Source organism: Haliotis rufescens, unplaced genomic scaffold (genome assembly GCF_023055435.1).
Source record: "Haliotis rufescens isolate VD_foot unplaced genomic scaffold, xgHalRufe1.0.p SCAF_19, whole genome shotgun sequence".
NCBI lineage: Eukaryota > Metazoa > Mollusca > Gastropoda > Lepetellida > Haliotidae > Haliotis > Haliotis rufescens.
The window spans coordinates 5258708-5276123 of NW_025963879.1; the positions used below are offsets into that span (position 1 = coordinate 5258708).

Sequence of the window (17416 nt, forward strand, 5' to 3'; positions counted from 1 at the left end):
GAAAGTAAAACATTCTGCAAAGACCACTAAGGTTCTTCAAACAGTGCGGACTGAACTTGGTGCATCAGGGGGCTGCCATTGATAAAGATAATTTGGAAGACATACCACAACATGCCAAGGAGGCTTCAGATGGACTTAGAGATAACTGCCGCGTCTGCACTTCCTGGTATATTAGGGAGTATTGTATCCTGGCTCTTGAATTTATTAGCTAAGACCGCCACTTGGCTTAGTCAGAACTTGTGGGTAGTGATTGTAGCAATTGCAGGGCTGTTGTATGTAGCTGCCAAAGACTACCTCTCGTATAAGAAACCAAATCATGAGTAAACCCGCTTTGACTCCACCCACTATAAGTGCTGTTTTTTCATTGATATGCTTTTGATTTTGAGTTACAATATATGAAATGGTGGAGTTGTGTTACCTCATAAAGTTAATCATCTGTTTCAACGACTGTGGCTTAACTATTCACGTTTCGCTTGTTTTTGGTTGTTATCAATGCCATCATTTGTTTATTGGTAGCAACAACCACAATTTTATTGTTATAACCTATCACTTGACCAATCTTATGTTCCATGTTACTCGACGATATATACAGACCTATTCCAAACACATAGTCTACTTTAGAACCATTATACTGTAGTACATCTTGATATTGCTTGATAGCCGAGAGTGGATCAACAGGTGATGAAATAGCATCCTCTACGTTAGCAGCAAACTGCTTTTGTGTATCAAATGCTGTGCCTACACAAATTATGTTTGTACGTGTTTGTGACTGAACTTCAACAAGAGCCCACACATAAGTTCTGATTAAATCATAAATTCTTTCAGTGAACAGTGGACCAGTATAAGTACTGCGCATGGTAATAGTAAGATATTAATAAATAAAGAACATCGCGCTATATCTGATGGCTATCATGGTGTATGCACGCTCAATGATGGCATGTTTAGGCCCTACGGGGCTAGTATCACACTAAAGGAATCAAATGAAATAGTGACATTAAACAGTGGAAAATAAAACATACAAAACTTGTTGGGGACTTAGCAAATACACTTGGATTTACAAGAAATGAAGTGATACCCAGCACAATAGTGCCTGGAGTTAAATTACCTGATATAGTTCCCCATCAAGAGCTGCACATCCTTCTTGGTCAGATTAGTACCACGGATAATATTCAACGTGAAATCTCTCAACTCTTCTAAGGACTATTCCATTCAAAGATGAAAATACAATAGTGGTAGAACAGAGTCGTTCTCATCAATACAGTATGAGAAGTTAAGTTAAGTTAAGTTATATAATGGTTGATTCTTCAGGTCCTGGAACGCATCACCTTAGACAATATAATACAATTTCGCTTTCTGATCTTGGAGACACAGAAGGACTTGATGAACCCTGAAGGCAAGTTATATGCTTTACACTTACAAGATAATGTATACAAATGGAAAGAAGTTATATCTACAGCACCTGCTGTAACAGTACCTAATCTAGGAGATTTAAATGGTGTCATGGTTAAAGAACCCATTAAAAACGTCCTGTACAATCTTGCCCTCATTGATAATGATAAATGGATTATGATCAAAACAAAAATCGACTGGCTAATAAATTTCATCATTGGTCCACCATATGTGGTGACGAGGGGTAAGGTTCATCATTTAACTGAGATAATGAATACTGGGATTACACTGGTACTTGGGACTTACTTCAAAATGACAGTGTGTGTTCGTTGAGTGTGGTCGATAAACCGGGCCATATGTGAATGAGTCGCCCAGCATTAAAAGATATTAGCTTAAATTTAGTCACCGAATTCAATGATGTATAAAATAACTTGAAGGCTATACCTATTGGCTCTACACTTTATATTGAAGTCTTGCTTGGGGATGTTCCAGAAAATTCCTAGCTTTATTAGAGGGCCTGAATCTTAAATGGTTTAAAAAACATGAACGACACCATTGCACATTGTAATTATATACTCCATGGATTACCAACCAAATTTTCAAGCCTTCAAAGTGTTAGTATCCAAGTTGTAATGAACATCTCATTCACTAAGAGATTTTTGCCCTATAATATACATCTAATAAGGTTGATGTACACTATCACATCATTCCCACCAGACTATTTAAAGATTTTTGAATAATTCTTGAATAATATAACTAAAACTATAGACCCAATTTAAGCACGTTCAGGGGCTTGACCTTGTCCAGGGTGGGGTGTCATCGTACCCCCCTCGTCTACACCACTGTCCCATAATACGCCACCTCCCAACTACTTCCTTGAGAAGGACAACAAGAACCTACTCAGAAATACAATAGACACTACAACATCCACTAGTTAACCTTAACTGAAGATACAGATTACCTAAAGTGTGAAACTACCAAAAATGTGCTAGACAATAAATCATGTGTTATTGCTAGCGCAGAAAGGAAAACAGTGAGACAGAAAGATATTATTACCTGAACAACTGATTATGAATAGTGAAGAGGACTTCTGTTGATATTCTGAAGACTTTCGCGGGGTGAGGACTCCCAAAATACAGGATTTGTGGCAATGATGTAATGAGGGTTTTGTATTCGCAGGAATTATGAGTGTATGGCAATTTCCGGCTTATTTTACGAGACAATTAAATACAGCAAACATTTAATCACTGCACTATAAACAACAGCATAACAGGAAATACGACCGAAATTGTAAATCATCATATTTTATTGACCAAGTATGTTCCTCCGCCTGTTCACTAGTTGACCAAGTTTCACCTGAAACGACACTACACACATTATACAAAATAACAATTTTCCCTCAACGTGTACATGCAATAATGTGGGTTCTTTAAGTTCTTCGCACGATTCACAAGAAAATCGTTTTCTCCCCCTCGAACTGAGCTGTACAAGAAGTGAAGGTCAGTTGTCAAATATAGGATATTATTTCATGTTTTCCAGGACGCGGAACAAGTGGTAGTCAGGATTCAAGGCACAGGGGACAGACCCCTGAGATGCACCCCAGAAGAAGAATTCTCACGCAATTTCTCACGTTCATCACGTCGCTCCCTGTGCCTTCCTTTCCATGCATGTGAAAGGGTCTCTCGGCAAGTGGGACGCTGCCTCGACCGATGACGGAAATGTATGTATCCCGTTAGGTTTAGTGCACTGCACTAACCAGCACAAACGCGCACCAACAGCTTGCACATTTTCGCATACCCGACCATTGTGTTAAGCACGCCGTCAAGACTGGTCACCAGTTTAACGCCGCACTCAGCAATATTCCAGCCGTATGACGGCGGTCTGTAAATAAACAAGTCTGGACCAGACAATCCAGTGATTGACATCACGAGGATCGATCCACGCAATTGGGATACGATGACATGCATCAACCAAGTCAGCGATCCTGGCCACCCGATCCCGTTAGTCGCCTCTTACGACAAGCATAGTCACCTTTTACGGCAAGCATGGGTTTCAATAACAAGTGATAGCTATTGGTATCATGCACAAACGCATTATTACATACATAGCAATTTAGCAATATTCCAGCAATATCACGCCGGGGGACACCAGAAATCGGCTTCACACATTGTACCCATGTCAGGAATCGAACCAGGGTTTTCGGTGTGATGAGCGAACGCTTTAACCACTAGGCTATCCGACCGCCCCGTTTCATTAAAACTTCAATATAAATTAATGCATTTTGAAATGAAATAATTCATCTTTCAATACATATTCATGAAAACATGAAATATGATACTAATGTAAGCCTTTTGATGCGCGTTACATGTTGTTTTGCATGATTTATAATAAATTTAACAAACACATTATAACTGACAAACTATTTATTATAATAACATTATGCCATAGCACATGCATAAAAGACTAGTTTCTTTGGCATTATCGATTCTCATGTTAATACTAACTATAACTATAACAATGAAACCTGTGGTTGAGCATCAGCCTTAACCAGTACAAATTACATGCCCAAGCATTGGAGCAACTACCCGCATATAGTGCCGCATGTACAGTGAGTGAGCATCACAGGAATGAGAAGCTGCTTGACTGACCATCAGTCATTACTGACCCAAGCATGGGGTGCATTCGAGTATATGACCTACGCTTCTGAGCACCAGAAACAGTATTTGGCAGCATGCCATTAACACATAAACATGTACACCAATGAGTGATGGGGGAAAATATCCCCAGAAACATTATGGATATTTAACTGCCTATGGATATTTAACTGCCATTTAAAACTGGATATTTAAACATGAACAACAAAGAATGGTTGAGGAAAAATATAAAACATTTACGGATATGTTTTAACTACCTTTTATGGATCCACATGAGAATCCCTGTCCCTACTGACAGTTACGACATGTACATAATGTTTGGGAAAGACAATGAGTTGTACAAACAACGATGATGGGGTATACGACAAATTCCCCCGGACTTTAACCGTATTAAACTTCTAAAGCACAACATGACACTGTAAGCGCTGAGACTGTGAACATGGACAAGAGGTGGTGTTGAGGGAGGACGTGGGATTTTTTTCGGCAAAACAAGCATACGGCATGGCGAACGACAACAATAATACTGCGCATGGACGGAAATACTGAATGTAAACACATGTCCCTAAAATGAGGCTTGCTTCTCAAACGGAAGTAGCATGTAGTGCGCATAAGCGGAAGTACTGAATGTAAATACACGTATAAGCTTTCTCATGGAAAAATACACAACTGAGTTAATATAAACAAAGCGTTGCATACTATGTTATACGGGTTTCAAGCTGTGTTGCTTGTTGCTTATGTGACGCAGTAGTTACGTACCTGTGACAAGACTACGAACTACAGAAATACAAATGCGATCAAGCAGTTTATGTTATTTTAAACCCAGTCAATTTCATTGACAACAAGAGGTAAATGCCAATGTAACTTTTACACATCACAATTGCCGTTTCGCTAGCTCTCCGTTGGACTTCGATGACAACACATGCCGTGCAACCAATGTAAACAAAGGATTAATATGCAAATGGAAAGAGTTTTTCACGTTTAAGGATTTTATCTCAATTAAAGTTAAACAGATGAAAAACATATGCAATATTTTCAATAAACTGTGTAAGATGTGACGATATGGCAGAGGCACTTCGCTGGCCCGCATGGGGTGTTTTGCAAGGCCATAAGCAAGGCATTTATAATATTGTAATCTAGGCTTTGATGAACAGTGGCTTTACATCCAATTAAGCTGGCAATTAATATTTTGTAACTAATCCGTAAGAAAATAACATGAACATCTCTTCAATTTGCCTCAAATATAAACATGACCGAAGCCCGTTATTCTGCGCAGCGTTTGTGTTGTCGTCTTCGCTGTTCGGAGTTCTATTTTCTGGTTTGAGACACGAAAGTGTGAAGTCACACTCGGAAATGATTTCATGTATGATTTTAAAACACTCAAGGCCGCACGTGCATTTTACTTCCACGTAACCACCAGGTACGCTTAGCTTGGTGTAGATAGCACCTGAGATTCAGAAGGCCCGACTGGGACAGTGTGCTGTTCACAGAATAGTCTAGGTTTCCTCCGGACAACTCTGATGGTCGTGTAAGGGTCTACAGGCTTCCAGGAGAATGTTTTAGCGACGCTCTCGTTACTAAACGTCGTCAGTTTGGAATGGGAGTGTAATTGCATGAGGTGGCATCCCAACTCATATAAGAACAGCAACTCATCAATGTTCATGGGAATTTGAATGTTCTACCTTTTGTACAAGTGTAGGGACGTGTAATGTCACGTTGCAGCAGGATAATGCCCGCCCACGTGTTGTACGTGTCGTAACAGATATAATGATGACCACACCCGACACTGGCATTGTTAAATGAGTTGTAACACCGCCACACTTTTAGGGCCTGTTGCTCAGTCTCCTGTTACCAGGTATGGGTCCAAAGAGTGAGTGAGTGAGTTAAAATTTAACGTCGCATCGGCATTATTTCAGCCATATAGCGACGAGTATTGTCAAAGAAGTAATGATAAAACATTGATTAGACAAATGATCAAATATTATGTTATTTTCAGTTTCATAAATTTAACACTACTTTATATCAAGCACTTACTTTTTTCCGTTAGTATATAATCTTCTGCTGGATAATTAATAATTTTAGTCTTTAAAACCACTGAATATAATAATTAGCGTGATATCTCAGAAATATTTTCAATGTTTACACGACCACACACCGGAAAGAAGTCGTTTTCACGTCTTGCATATGCACAAAAGGAAAGGGGGGCAAGATATATACTCACCCGCAATAGAAACGTCACCCCAAGTAACATTGCATGAAAAGTTGTCATTTAAATATCTGGGTAATTTTTGTTAAAGTTTCTAATTAAAAATTTAACATTACCTTTACATTACAAGTAGCCAATGCCACGTAAGGACCATATACAGGCTCAAGCAACGGTACCAGACCACCAACACTTCAGACGACCGACCACGTAGTGGAAGACCAAAGGTCACCATCCGACGTCATGATTGTTAGATTGTGCGACAGCATCTTCAAGATCGCTTTGTTACGTAGAGGGGAATGTCCGAGTAACTCTCCATTCCTTATAAATAATGGAGCAGAGGCCCCGCAGGGGCCGAGGCCAATTATTTTTAAGGAATGGAGAGTTACGAGGATATTCCCCTACTTAAAACTCATCCCTACTTTTACACTTTGACAAAATATTCTGTAGTTGAAAATATTTAAAAAATTCAAATGCTGCTTCAAGATAATGTACAGTTGACATTACTCTCCATTCCTGAATAATAATGGAGCGTTCAAACAATAGAATGACGTCACAGATGTGTTTTAATGCTGCAGAAACTGCTCGACAGACCATGGGGACACACCAGCGACACATTAGTGCGGACACCGTGCGTCGACGATTGACGAGCAGACACCTCCACTGTCACAGGCCTCACCGAGGACCCATTCTGACACGTCATCACCGGGACCGTCTTCAGTGGGCAACACAGCATAAGAATTGGCGCCTCCAGCAGTGGAGAAGAGTCCTCTTCTCAGACGAAAGCCGTTCCTGTATCTCAACAGCAGATGGCAGAGAAAGAGTCTGGCGACGCCGTGGAGAACGTTTTTCGGATGCTTGTGTTGTTGAGAGAGACTCGTGGGGTGGTCCAAACATCATGGTGTGGGGTGGAATTGGTCTTGCATAGAGGGCTGGCCCTGTGGTCTTCCAGAACATCGGTCCTGGGAGAGGCAAGGGTGTCACAGAAGTTAGGTACATTGATCAAGTCTTGAGACCACACGCCATACCTCATTTGGCACGTCGCCGCAACCACCGCGAGAGCAACAAGAGACTTCCACCAGTAGAACGGCATCAGAGCCATGCAGTGGCCTGCCCTCAGTCCCAATTTTAAATCCCATTGGGCACCTGTGGGACGAGATTCAAAGACGGCTGAATGACGTCCGACCAAGGTCGACAACTGCAGCTGAACTGCGTCAGGCGTTCCTCAGAGTGTGGGATCAAGTGCCTATAGCCTTCATCAGTCGCCTCATCCATTCCATGTATCGACGTTGCACGGCAGTCATCAATGCACATGGCGGACACATGAGAAACTGACAAGTGTTTTGTTTCACTTTAAGAACATTTGACACTTAAATTTCAACCTTGATAATCAGTTTTGCCAAGTTTCATCATTTGAGTATGTCTCAAAGTATGTGTACAGTGTTCGGACAAATGAGGTTTCTCATGTTCCTTTGACATTGAAAAAGATTTAATGCAAAGTTATGTTTTTTACCAAATCTGAAACAATTTCAGAGACTCCTGTAAGTGTTCATATGGTTTAATGTGCCATACTGACTTCAGAAAATGCGTGATTTAATATTTATTTATTTATTTATTTATGTATAACAAATCAATAGCGTGTGTATCCACCTCTGGTTGCGATGCAAGCAACACATCTTCGTCTCATGGAATGGAGCAGGCGCCGCACAAAGTCCTGTGGGATATCTGTCCATATCTGCTGGAGCATGTTTCGAAGTTCCTGGAGTGTCTGTGGAACACGTGGTTGACGTCGAAGGCGCCGATCCATCTCATACCACATGTGCTCGATTGGTGAGAGATCAGGGGAGCAAGCTGGCCAGGGGATGACAATCACGTTGTTTTGTTGAAGAGAATCCTGAACAAGTCGAGCAATATGAGGCCGGGCGTTGTCATGTTGAAAGGTAATGCCTGGGCCATGCCGACGCAAAAACGGTAGAAGAACAGGGCCGATAATCTCGTCACGGTAGCGCTGTCCATTGAGATTTCCCTCTACCACTATCAAACGGATCCTCTGTCTTGCTGTAATCCCACGGCATACCATAACGCTGCTGCCCCCTAACCGATCTTCTTCCATGACACAATGATTGACGTAACGTTCACCTCGTCGCCGGTACACTCGAATCTGTCCATCGCTGTTGCTGAGGTGAAAACGAGACTCGTCAGTGAATAGAACTTGTCCCCACTGCATGGCCGTCCATCGTAGACGCTGTCTGCACCACTGTAGACGTGCTTGACGGTGGTTTCCTGTCAAAATGGGACGTCTGGCGGGTCTTCTGACGACAATCCCTGCACATCTGAGGCAATAACGTACAGTTTGTGAAGATATTCGTCGAAGGCCAGGATGCTTCTTGCAGTCACTGTTGCTGGCTGGAATCGATTTCGTAGGCGTGTTGTTCGAAACCAGTTGTCTTGTCGATTATTGCTTACGAGTGGCCTGCCACTCTGAGCATGGTCTCTGACTGCATTCGTCTGTTGCCAACGTTGCCATAAACACCAAATGGTGTTTCTGTGGACGTTAAATTGTCTTGCAACATCACGTTGACTCGATCCTGCTTCAAGCATACCAATGGCTCGCAGACGCTCATTTTCGTACAGGCGTGGCATTTCGTAATGTTGAGTGAGTGAGTGAGTTGGGTTTAACACCGCTTTTAACAGTATTCCAGTTATATCGCGGCGTGTCAGCTTAATGTGGGAGGAAAGCCCGAAGTGATACAGGTCTCAGACGTATACCACTTCGGTGAGACCCACGAGCACGGGTATAGTGCTGACAAAACCTTGAAACATAATCGTAATGTTGAATGATTGCGTAATTTTGTTGTTTTTTAGTGGTTGTTGTCAGCACAATGCCAAACAATAGATGTACTACAATATTGAAAAACAAACTTTACTTGTTTGAAAAATACGCTAAAAAAAATATTGGTGTCACAGGAACTTTTGTTGTTGAGTATATATCTATCCATTGTGACGTTTCTTTTGCAGTTCAGTATATATTACTACTTGCAAAACTAATTATGGATAGCTGACTTCTATCCGACTTCTATAATGAGGACATCTGTTGAAAATCTGAATATTCTGTTGTTGTGATGACAAGCCACATTACAGGTATTAGGCAGTGGTGTAATTGGGGTTGAGTATTCACAAAGAATTGTTTCCAAAATTTGATTTACCGAATGCAACATTATGACAGAAGAGAATGACCCTCTGATCAGAAGGGGTCACACATGGGATACATGCCTGGGACTTTAGCTGAAGAAGTTTCTCACTGCTGGCACACTATACATTATCAGTGAAAGTAGGTTCTTTTTCAGGGATGGCTTCATTAAACTATTACACAGGGGATAATTACTGCTGATCATCTGTGGTAATAAGTAATCAATAAAACACTGAACAGATTGACTGAATAGATTTATCATATTCATTTCATGGCAGGACAGAGAAGAAAAATAAGTGTCCGTTCTTCAGTAACCATCTATACTCACACACAAAAGAAACCCAAGTCGAGTATGCAGTATACATGTTATTTATTTTCAACAGTAAAGACAAGAAATACTAATAGGGCAAGATTGACAAAAAATTGACTGAAGACAGTTTAATGGATTAAAAGGCAGATGACATAATTGTTTTTTTCAAATGTTAAGGGCTTACACAGTTTCGGGTCAATACCCAAAATGTCAGTCAATACCTGGTGTGACCCCCACTAGCATTGATCACTGCCACACATCTCCTGTACATTGAGTGGATCACACGATTTGTGAAGGCCCTAGGGATCCTCCTGCACACACCCAGAGCAGCTGTTCGTAGTTCATCGGCAGTTGTGGGGACTGGGCCCACATTGTGCAGACGCCTTTGAACCTCATCCCACAAGTGTTCGATGGGGTTGAGATCAGGGCTGAGGGCTGGCCACGGTAGAACACGGATGTTGTGTCATTGCAGAAAGGCCATGGTAGCTCTGGCAACATGGGGATGAGCGTTGTCCTGCTGGAAAATGTGTTGTTGACGTTGTGCAAAAAATGCAACAACGTGGGGTCTGATCACTTGGTCGATGTACCGCTGAGCAGTGACGCCGTGTCCCCGACTTTGACCAACATTCAGAAAGCACAAGGTTCCAAGTCTCGCATCAAGTCCAATCCCTGCCCATATCATGACGCTAGGTCCACCCCATGGATCCCTTTCCACAACGTGTCTGTCAGCGAATCGATCACCTCGACGCCGCCAAATTATGACTCTTCCGTCTGCATGGGAGACACAAAAGCGACTTTCATCAGAGAAGATGACACGCCTCCACTCACGATGACGCCAATTGCGATGACAATGTGCCCACTGAAGTCGTGCTTGTCGATGCCGTGGTTGGAGAACAGGACGACGTGCTGGTCGGCGACATCCGAGGTTGTTGGAACGGAGACGTCGGATCACAGAGTCCGGGCTCATGTGTCGATTATGTGTTCCTATGGTCTGTCGATCACTTTCACTTGCAGTTAGGAACGGATGTCGCTGGTGTTGACGGGTAATCTGCCGATCTTGTTGAGGTGTGGTGACCCTAGGACGACCGCTCCGAGGAAGGTGATCTGTGGTCTGTGTAGCATTGTATCGATGCAGGATACGCTAAATTGTGGTTATGTTAACGTTGAAATGACGGGCAACATCTTGGACAGACACTCTAGCTTCCAAACGTCCGATAGCCTGGTTTCTCTGAATTTGAGTTAGGCGTGGCATTGTTGACCAAGGGGTTGTAGGTCCAAGAATCGGCCACAGTTTTATACCCACTACAGTTCGTGCATTTTCGATTTAGCGAGAAATTGGTGCATGTTACCCACATATTCATTGAAATGGTGCGTTATGGCAATTCGTTTTTTATGTTGCGTTTTTACTCGGACTTCCAAATTGCAACTAAAAATAGTGATAGCACCATCAGGCTTCACTACATGCTAAAACTCGTATCAAATTATGGTTCCGTGTGTGTTACCTATTTGCTTAAAACCACTTGCATTTCTTTTGCGTGTGAGTATATTTTAGAGAATAAACAAGGCCTACAACATTATCAAATAATAGAAAATAGATTCTTTATCTCCAAATACATGAAGATAACAAATGCCTAATCAAGAAAACTATTTCCCTACTGTCAGTGGATACTTACAAAATATAACTGCAGCACAGCTGAGATAATTATCACACCCAGGGTAGTCAAGCATTGCTTCACCTCATTGCGAACTGAAGCCATGACATTGTGTTATACTACCTGCCTTCAAAGAGTGCATAAAATACTGAACAAAAGCAAATTCATGATTTTATTCATTTATTCATTCATATATTATTGTATGCAAAGCAGAAGCAGCTTTTGGTAGTAACATTATGTTGATGCGATATCAGTAACATGCAACCTGATGATCTTGATTATACATGTATTTGTACTCTCTGGGATCTTCCCTGAAAAAGTAAGTAGCACCAGAATTTGTAGACTGACTATTCACATTAACTCTCTGCATAACATTAATAGACCAAAGTAAAACTTTGTCATCATTGGTATTTACAAAATAACCATGTCCATTCAGAATATCACAAAATATGAACATATTTCTTTGTCTCTTTGTAGACATCCAGACATTTTACACATAATGAGTGTCAAATAAATTATTCCCATAAAGTCTTTGCACAAAGTGTGTGCACCTATGAGTGTGATTCTTCAATGACAGGTTCCTGTCTTTCCTTCACAAGCACTATTGCTTAGATTTTCTTGTACAATTTTGTGTCATATGATCATGGTAATGGCATCAGTTCATATAAAAGAAACAACCGCAACAATCTTAATCGAAGAAGACCATCAATTCTTGTGTATAATGCGTACTTTGGTAAAAAATAATGATAATACAGAGAGGCGCATAATACGTTTTTATCCCTAACGCAAAGACATTAGCCTACCCTGAGCATGTAACACTGGAAATACCACGCGAACAAATTTGTACTGAACTACACAGTTTATCATATTTGTTATAGTTTGACTATTACATCAACATATTGTTTTCGTGATCGAAATAGCAAGACCGTGGAAAGCCTCAAAGGGTGACTCGTCCTACTGTTCTATACATAAAATGTATCCGTCAATAGACCAAAGTGCTACCGGTAGATCTGGGAGAAAGTGTGTGTACAGCCAATAGCTATTTCTGGATTAGTTTACACATGGTAATCTTAATCTCTGCATATAAAGCAGTGCCTAAAAGAAAGGAAATACAATTGAAATGGTAAATCCTCATGTCTAGTGATGTTTTATCTGAGTGAGTGAGTGAGTATGGTTTTACGCCGCTTTTAGCAATATTCCAGCAATATCGCGGTGGGGGGACACCAGAATTGGGGTTCACACATTGTACCCATGTCGGGAATCGAACCCGGGTCTTCGGCGTGACGAGCGAACGCTTTAACCACTAGGCTACCCGACCACCCCAATGTTTTATCTGAAATTTCACATTTTCATTTGCAGCTGACATGGTTTCACTACCCTTCATGCAGATACTGTTCTACAGACAGGTTATAGGCAAACTTGTAATCAAAATGATTCAGATAACCTTATACATCTATATCAACATTAGGACTCTACAGCCAACATATGCAAATCACATAAAACATCCTAATCTTGGAATCTTTGATTGACATTAGTGCAAAATAAACATAACCTGACAGTTTCGATACACTTTTCTCTGACTTATAATGGCTCAACTTTCCATTTTTGGACCATTACGATCTGATAGACGTCTGATAGAGAGACTATTTGAACATCTAACAATCTGAAACAAAACTACTGCTTGACTTGGAGAAGATGACACCTCAGAAATTTGAGGGAACAGAATTGGATGACCTTTCTGGTACAGCCAAGAATAAATTCTACAGCCATACTACTACTGTTACATTAATGAAGGGCAACAGCCTGTTAACAAAAGCTCACACAAACATTCCTTCCTGGGATGTAAAATTGAGCAGGATTCTATTGAAGAGAAACTTCTTACTACAACATTTCAGCTTCAACCCATTAGTAACATGCTAACTAAAAGTCAGTATGGAAGCTACTCAGTTCTTGCCTACATTAACTTTCCTCATGATGCAACATTGTGATTTGTTTCACATTAAAAATATATGCAGGTTTCAATCTTATCAAGAACTGGCTTGACAAACTGTACCAAGGTGTGAAAACCCTCCTGAGAACAAAGCAATTTCATTAAGCTCCTCAACAGCTTCGTAACAAAAATGTGAATGTTTATATTTTTTTTTATCTTGTGTTAATTCAGCTTTCAAGATGACACACTCCTAAAATATTTTTGCTGTCCTGTGTACAAGTGTCATAATTGTATTATCAACTTGATTCCTCAGTCAAACCCTTGTTCACACGGATCACACATAAAACTCAGTTGTGAGCATGCAGCTTGAGGATGAAATAAATAAATACATCAGTTGCCAAAGCAACAGTTAGATTAATAGTTGTCATATTTACAGACAAAGAAATACTAGAAACACACCCAGTTTTCCTTCAGACAGACTTAACTTCATTTTGTCAAACCATTACCATGTTAATACTTTTTGCCCAAAATGGGAAATAAATCTGGCCCTAACATTGAATGAGAACTCTTCAAACGTGAAGTATTAGGATTAAAAAAGAATCTTATTCCTTTTCTCTTATTTTTTCCGCTGCCCAAAGTAGGGAGACTTGTGATTCACCACAAAAAAGGTTGGCAAAGTTTGAAACAATACTTGCTATTTCTGAACTTTGAAAGGCATTTTAGACTGTCAGCCATTGAACATATCTTACCTAAGATAATTAGGCATCAATGAAGCCTAAATATGAAAAAAGAAGACATAGACATAATTGTCACTGCTAGAAAGCATACAATACATAAATACATTTTGGATGGATTCCCTACATGTCCTTGGTTTCTGACCAGTGTTGTTGTACAAAAAAAATCTTTCTGCAATGGAAGACAATAATTGAAGCTAAATGGTTCAGTACTCAACACAGCTACAAGGAAGAAGCTTGTGAAATGACAACTTTCAGGTTATGAGCTGCCTTTGACACTTCAACTACACGGTCAACCATTTCCTGAACTGCAGGCACTGAAGGATACTGAAGGGCTGCTAGCTTTGTAGCACTAACAGATTGTTTTAAACAGTCACACAGTTGATTAGCACATTTCATAATTTTGTTTTTCACAATGGTATGCATAATGTTTCTATGGAGTGTGTCACCAATGTAAACAAGTTTATGAGCAGACACTATCACAAATTTGCTGTGGGAAATAAATACTTTGGGAGGTTCATTGCTTTCAACACAGCAAAAAAAGGCATCTAAGGCATTTGATAGAAGGGTGGAATGCGTTTCCATCTGTCCAGAATAGAAAACTAACACTTGTTTGTCATTTGGATCCAGTTGCTCAGTTTCCATATTGACTGCTTCCTCTTTATCTAATAGAAACATATCACTGTCTGTGTTCACATTCACAGGGGTTTTAACATCCTGTTCAAGTAAATTGTCAATGTCAAATGAAGCATTATCAATGACATCTTGCTTTGAGTTGTCAAGTTCCTCCAAATCGGCTTCAAGTTTCAACTCGTATGGATCCTCACTGCTGTCTTTACTATGTTCATGTTCTGATTCAGAAGGTGATCCATCCTTTTCAAAATTCTGAACCCTTTCCTCCTTTGCTTTCAATTGAGCAGCAATATCTCTTGATTCTAAGTGAACATAGTCATATTCTCTAACCCATTCATTTGAATCATTGGCATAAATGTCCTCTTTCTCAGCATCTTCATTTACAAAGTTATCTCCCTTTTCCTGAAATCTCAGACGCAAAGAGTTCATTTGATCTTCAATCGGAGTTGGTGGAAGGGGTCTTTCCAATGTGGGTGGGGGTGGCAATGGGCGTTGTTGAACCATCTTAGCCCTCTGTTTACTTCCTGCTTCTGATTTTGGTCCAATTGGAGGTTTGGCAGCAGCTGAGTCCTCAGATGAGATGATTACCTCTGCGGTCCTATTAAGATCTTGAGTTCTTGGGAACAATAATGTTGAGTTGCCTTGTATTAGAGAGGCAAGTTTTCTTGCATTGCTACTTAAATCTTTGCATAAAGTTGCAATCTGTCCTAAATCATCAGACTTAGATGAATCCAAAGGCTCAGCTAAAATGTCAGTCTGCCACTTTACTTCATCCAGATTTTTAAGTGCACTTGAAATGAGCTGATAACTATTTTGCAAAGGATTCAGTTGCTTGTACAGTTTGTTCACCAATTTCCTGTCTGGTAGCTTACTGGCATTAGCTAATGTACCTTGTGAAAACTTAATATATTCAGCAAGAGAGCTCTTGACCCCAGTTACAGCAATTTTGATTTCATACAGTTTAGTCTGTAAACTTTCCTTCTTTCGCCATGTGCTGCTTACAAATCCTAAAAACTTGCTTGCAGTTTTCTGTATATCCTGCTGTAACCTTGTCAAGAATTCTAGTGCTGCATCCATTTCAAGTGGCAATTCATCATAAGTGGGAATCTCTGTAAAAGATCCCCTTGAATCAATGCTACAAGTGGACAATCTCTGACCCTCTTCTGATGAATCAGAACGAGCTGAAATAACTGAATCCCTAGTAACTTGCGGAGGAATATCATAAACACAAACAGGTTCATTTGGCATCACTGGTGAATCCATGGATGAAATAAACGAGACCTTCCCACCACAAGTTTTCATTTGAACTCGAGGGGCATTGTTTTTAGGAATATCATAAACATCATCAATGGCATGCTCCTTGCTTTTGTTTTTCTCAGTATGGTGTTGATGTAATGAAGTTACCTTGGGTACCCCAAAGTCTATTTTCTTTCCTTTGGGGAAATCATAATCTTCAATAACAGAAGCTGGTGAAGCTAGTTTGGCTTTTGGTGGTGTATCATAAACATCCAGGCCTGAATCAGTAGACAACTGCTTTGCATTATGTGTGGATCTTGGTGGAGTGTCATACAGCTCCTGAGAAGAAACATCCAAACTTGAGCGGGCTGAGTCACATATGCTAGGAGCAGTGGAAGATCTGTGTGAGCTTACATTTGATGTACTGCTAGCTGCTGTAAGTGAGGAATCATTGGATGCATTTGAAAGGATGCTTGAGCGGTTAGAATGATTGTCAGTACTGGTCTTAATAAGGAATTGTGGAACATCATACATGTTGTCTTCATTGCCAGCTACTTGATGCATTGACTGTGGAGTATCATAGAATGATGATTCAAGATTGTTGTGCTGCATATTTTGATTACTATCATTTGATAGCCGCTTTAATGATGATGGGTTTGTATTTGGTAGCTGCATTTCAGACATCTTAAGCTGTTCCTTTGGGAAGTGTCTTGAAGGTGGTACATCATAATCTTGTAGACTTCTGTTAGGTTCATCATACAAATCCAAGGATGTTGATGTTTTTTCCATACTGCTGACAGGCTGAAATTACAAAACAGAAGTCCAAATCAAAGTATATCCATTGCTTGAAATGTATTGACACATATAACATGTAAAACAAACTCAACCATATAAAGTCAAATGTTTCTGTCGATCGCCTGTACTTAGTGTTACTGAAAAATAAATCATGTCATATCATGTAATATCATCATCTTATGAATAATTAGAAAATAATATTACAATATAATTTGTCATGATCACCAGCCACCATTGTTGGGATATATTCCTATTTCAAAACTATATTGACGAAAAATATTTGAACTTACTCCACGTATTCCATACTCAATGTCAGGTTAATTCATATTGCATGTCAAGTTTCAGTGAAGATGTAGAATATATGGGCAAATCCTACCAGTAGGCTGAATTGACAATTCAGTGACAACAAAAGGTCATAACATCATGAACACATTGATATTGTGTAATACATGCAGGACATTTGTAATGGTAAAAAAACACATTAATCATGTTAATAGGTCATTTTCAGAAGCAGTGGGTCACTACATTTATGTGTTAATGCCAAGCATGGTTCATGTACATGATGTTATAACCATGAATAGATATACATTCAGGTTCCAAATGTTATTACTGCAGGGAATAAAGATTGACAATGAATATTAATACAGCACATAACATTTTTTACAACAAATCACTTAAATTCAGTGTATATAC

At 40.1% G+C, this 17416-nt stretch overlaps 1 protein-coding gene across 1 annotated transcript in view; it reads right to left on the bottom strand.

Annotated features, from left to right (window-relative positions):
• Positions 1–11558: 11558 nt before the first annotated feature.
• The window catches only part of LOC124148425 (enhancer of filamentation 1-like), a 38554-nt gene continuing 32696 nt past the window's right edge, over positions 11559–17416 (bottom strand). Inside the window, exon 3 of the mRNA XM_046519510.2 lies at positions 11559–16729. Within this exon, the coding sequence (XP_046375466.1) occupies positions 14282–16729 (2448 nt within the window). The 3' untranslated portion in view covers positions 11559–14281. The remainder of the gene's footprint in view (positions 16730–17416) is intronic.